Genomic DNA, 5,000 nt, shown 5'->3' with positions numbered 1-5,000 from the left:
TATCCCTTATTAAGTAATTTCTAACCAACTTGAAGTGTGTGTGTGTGTGTGTGTGTGTGTGTGTGGAGAGGGAAGGGGGGGGGGGGGGGGTTGAGGAAGATGAGATGTTCATTAAAAAATATAAAACTATGTATTAAGTACACCCACATGTGTATGTGTGGTGTGTGTGTGTGTGTGTGTGTGTGTGTGCGTGTGTGGTGTGTGCCTGTGTTGCAGACTCCTGCCCGGTGCTGTGCAGTGGGAATGGGGACTATGAGAAGGGCCACTGTGAGTGCCACTCTGGCTGGAAGGGCGCGGAGTGCGACGTGCAGGAGGATCAGTGCATCGACCCCACCTGCTCCAACCACGGCGAGTGCGTCAGCGGCAAATGTTTGTGTGCGCCAGCCTTCAAGGGCAACAACTGTGAGCAAGGTAAAGCTCCCACGCTAACACATTTACACACATTGCATCATACAGACATCAGCCCCCCACACACAGCACACCACCTCCACACTCACAGATGACATGTTCAAAAACACTCTTACTCTCTCTCTGCCTCTCTCTCTCTGCATCTCTCTATTTCTCTCTCTCTCTACCTCTCTCTCCCTCTCTCCATTTCATTCTCTCTCTCTTTTTATTTCTGTTTCTCTTTCTCTCAGTGTATTGTTTTATATCTCTAATAATCCCCATAAGTGCATGCTAACACCACCTCTGTCAGACACATGCATGCCGATACGGAAGGCAGAGGTCTAAGCATCTTGTCTTTTATCTGACAGTAAGCACATCTTTTATTCAGGTGTAGGGGAGCTGTGGGGCGGTTAAGCCTTAAGAGCTGCAGGCCATGCAGGCCTAGTTAGTCAGGCAGAGTGAACTTCCTTCACAGTAGTGCAGTCAGGGATTGTCATACATTAAATCACTATGACGACGGCCCTGTGTTTATCTATCTCTTGAACATTGATTAGTGCAATGACTTGAATAGTGAATGGCTTGTTCTGTGTGAAAGGTTTTGTAACTAATTCACAATTTAGTTTGAATTTGTATGCTTAATTGGCAACCAGCTCTTTAGGCTTGGCCAATATTATGACTAGTATCATATACACTGGAAAGAAAAGGGAAAAGAGGGATTGTCCAATTCACTAAACCACATTACATTGGAATTACACAAACTAGTCTCGTTCCTCTTTGAAACATTATGCTATTACGTCGAACTAATGTGTTTTCCTCACAGCGTTCAATGAATCATGTAAGAATAAGAAAAAAAGAAAAAGTTCACAACCAGGCAGGCAAATGATCATATGGGGTCTCTGGAGAGCCTGGCTGTCACCAATTCCTTGTTAAATGTATTCCCATAATCCTTTGCAAGAAGGTAGAAATAATCAAGCTTTGCTATTAGTGTTGCTAAAAGTATTCATATGTATTAGTTACTGTTAGTGGCTCTTAGAAACCAATAGAATTTGGGAGTTTGTTTCGGCATGTCATGCTTCAGTCCCACCATGAGTATGTCAGGTATTAATAAAGTATAATTCATCTTTCTGAACATGCTTCTGAGGTACGACACGACAATGTGGTATCCCTAGAAGCAGTGACTGTGTGTGATTTTCTATGCAACCCTATGCTCAGTATGTCCCTGCTTATCAAGATGCGTAACACCATAATGTTAGGTCTGTAGCACCTCTTTCATGTAAACTCAATTTAAACAACTTCATTGGAATTAGTTGGTCAAGTCAAGTGTTTTACATACAGGCATAAATACATTTAGTAAACTGAAAGACAAATATTTTGATTGAACACATTTCATCCATGTGCAGCCAATGGCCACAATACAATTAAGTAAATCCAACTATTTGTTGCAGTGCAGAAAGTGGACTTGCCTTTTTAATACAGTGTATTTCAGAGAAAGTGAACACCAGCCCTTATTTACATATTTGCTTAAAAAAATCATATGATAGTGACAGTTCAGTCCTATTTTTTTCCAGATGATTGACTCTATAGTTAGACTATTTGAAATATATAGCCTTGCTCATCATGTAATTCCCCAGAGCATTCTCACACATAAACACATAATTGAGTATTCCCCATTTCGAATGGTCTGGAGAATACAAACCAGTTAATGGAGACCACTTGTACCATTCCCCTGGATTTCTCTGTTTACTCCAACTCTCTCTCTCTCTCTATCTCTCTCTCTCTGTCTATCACCGCCCTCCCCTGTCTCTCCCCCTCTCCAGTGGACTGTGAGGATCCCCAGTGCTCCGGGCATGGTGTGTGTGTGGGAGGAGAGTGCTTGTGCACCTCTGGATGGGGAGGAGTGAACTGTGACACCCCCCTCCCCTCTTGTCAGGAGCAGTGCTCGGGCCACGGCGGCTACCAGCCCGACGCGGGAGTGTGTGTGTGTGAGAAGGGCTGGACAGGAACGGACTGTGCTACAGGTGGAGTATCATCATCTTCCTCATCATCTAAAACACTCTAGTTCTCAGTTTTTCGGTGTGTGCAATGCCCACCCCACAACACACACACACACACACACACAGACATACATTCTCTCTCTCTCTTACTCACTCACTCACTCACTCACAAGCATGCTACAGGTGGAGTATGCTCATCATCTAAAATGCTACTCTTTTGTGTGTGTGTGCAACCCCACCCCACAACACACACACACTCACGCAGAGACATACACACTCTCTCTCTCTCTCTCTCTCTCTCTCTCTCTCACTCAGTCACACACACAAACGTATACACACACACACATGCACTATGTGATACTAGTTTCAGCTGTGATGATGCGGACAAATGAATGGAGCTGGTGGGTTGAGACGTCAGTGAGAGCTGATGGGTCTCTAATGGCTTTGCAGCTTCTTGCGGTATCAGTAAGTGCTGCTGCTGCTGCTGCTGTATCCCTTAGCCTTGTGAATTCAGCATGCGGATGCAAAGAGCCTCCCACCCGGGGGGAAAATGGCTTCTGTGAAGCGCACCCCCCCCACCCCCACCTACCACCTCTCTTGTCTACCATTTAAATCCTTTATTTTTAGAGCCTGTTTTATCTGTTCATCTCTCTCGAACGTTGCTGCATCTGGGTCATCTTTTCCCCACTTATTCTTTCTTACACGTCTTCCTTTGATTGAAGATGCAGACTGCCTCCCTCCAATCTCTGGCCTGAATATGTGCATTACAGATTATTTCTTCAGGGAGAGGAGATAGGGAGGAGCGAGATTGGGGAGAGACAAATTTGAGAGGAGTTTAAAGTGCCTGCAATTAACTGCTGTTGCTGACTTAGATTCGGGTGCATACAAATTGTTTGCTTGTTAACGTTAAAGTATTTTTTTTCAGGATTTTATCATGTATCTTTGAAGTTTGCATAATTTGCAGCAGCCTTTATTCCAAACATTGCTTACAAAATGATGCCATTTTCTGTTTGATCAGGTACAGGTAAAATAATACATTTGCTCTATTTGACCAGTTTCTGTTAAATTGGCTACTGCTAATATAGCCTGTGCTTACTGTGTCATAACAGCTGCATTCTAATGGTGCTGCTCCTCTTCTTTGCTTTATTGAGACGATGTTTGGCACCATAGCTTACCTTGCTGTGTTTGCCATCTGCAGTGTATTAGGGACATATTCCATCGGAAAAGAAAGGACATGCTATATATAAGTAGATATAAGTAAATGTAAGTACATTTATGATTCTGGGACATGATGCAAGTTCTCAGCAGTGACAATCTCAAGCCTACATTTGCCCCTGATATCAGCCTATGCCAAATATTTGACTGAAAATATTTGACTGGATTATACTGAATGTCTTATACGTAAGTCTTCACAGTTTGACCCAGACCTGATCTGTCACTTCTACAGTTCCAGGTGTAGTAGTACTAATGATGTTGTTACATAGAGCCATAGCTGTTTTGGGGCATATGCCATTTTTATTTTCCATACTGTTAGATTTTCATCATTTTTTTTGCAATGGTAACATGCCACTACCAGTAAATGCATTTCCACACCAGACATGTGGTGGAGAGTTGACTGCACAGGAAATAACTATGAATTGGGGACAATGTGATTTTGGCTGAACCATCCCTTTAAACTGCTAAACAAATTCAGCTGCTAAATCAATTCAGTTCACAAAAATTGACCACCAATTCTGGCACATCATTAATGTCAGGCTACGGGTGTTGCATGTGGTTTAGTTGGAATTACATCATTTCTGCAGGAGCAGATTGAGTAGGCACTTACTTGTTGTTTTCCCAGTTTTCTTGACACTCAAACACTCTGGTCAAACAGTGTATTCAATACTGAAAGCAAACTTTACTCATTAATAAGTGAAATGTCTATAATGAATGGTATATCTGTCCATTTGCAAATAATGTTGATAATTGAGATCGTTGAGAAGTGTGAATAACTCTTTTGCCCCTCTGTTTGTCTCTCCCTGCAGAGGAGTGTCCCACGCCCTGCAGCTCCCACAGTGTGTGCTCTGGTGGGCGGTGCCAGTGTGAGGAGGGGTGGGAGGGGCCTGCTTGTGATAGACAGGCATGTCATCCAGTGTGCGAGGAACATGGAGAGTGTAAGGGAGGCAGGTGTCTGTGCCACGCAGGCTGGGAGGGAGAACACTGCACCATCGGTGAGTGTAATATTCCCACCTGGAATACAAACATCGGCTCAATATTGCTTTTCTCGTCCTCTTCCAAAATAATTCACAGAATTAGCTACCATGGGCATATGTGATAAAAAATAAAGTACATGTACGGACCTTTATTTTTGGAATGACTTGCAAATGAAAGATTTTTTGTTTGTTGACATGTTGTAAAGTGTCTATTGGAACTTATTTCCCCTTACAGTGAATAAATACTGCATATTCACATTTGTGAACATAAAGCAAATGCAGTGTCGGTGAAATAGTTTGTCCTTTTCGGTTTTTAAGTGTCTTTCTTTGTTGTGCCAGTTCTTTGTAGTGGGTATGGGTAGATAGCTGGCATTGAGTCCAGACCATGAAACAGCTGTTTCCCCGGCTTCTGTTCACTGTTAAATTG

At 43.0% G+C, this 5,000-nt stretch overlaps 1 protein-coding gene across 1 annotated transcript in view; it reads left to right on the top strand.

Annotated features, from left to right (window-relative positions):
* tenm1 (teneurin transmembrane protein 1) overlaps positions 1-5,000 on the top strand; it is an 85,586-nt gene that overhangs the window by 43,338 nt on the left and 37,248 nt on the right. The window contains exons 9-11 of the mRNA XM_042708379.1: positions 217-411; positions 2,205-2,405; positions 4,406-4,591. Coding sequence (XP_042564313.1) covers positions 217-411; positions 2,205-2,405; positions 4,406-4,591 — 582 coding nt within the window. The remainder of the gene's footprint in view (positions 1-216; positions 412-2,204; positions 2,406-4,405; positions 4,592-5,000) is intronic.

Source organism: Clupea harengus, chromosome 8 (genome assembly GCF_900700415.2).
Source record: "Clupea harengus chromosome 8, Ch_v2.0.2, whole genome shotgun sequence".
Taxonomy (NCBI): domain Eukaryota; kingdom Metazoa; phylum Chordata; class Actinopteri; order Clupeiformes; family Clupeidae; genus Clupea; species Clupea harengus.
Note: the sequence above shows the minus strand (reverse complement) of the source record. Positions and strands in the feature narration are given on the sequence as shown.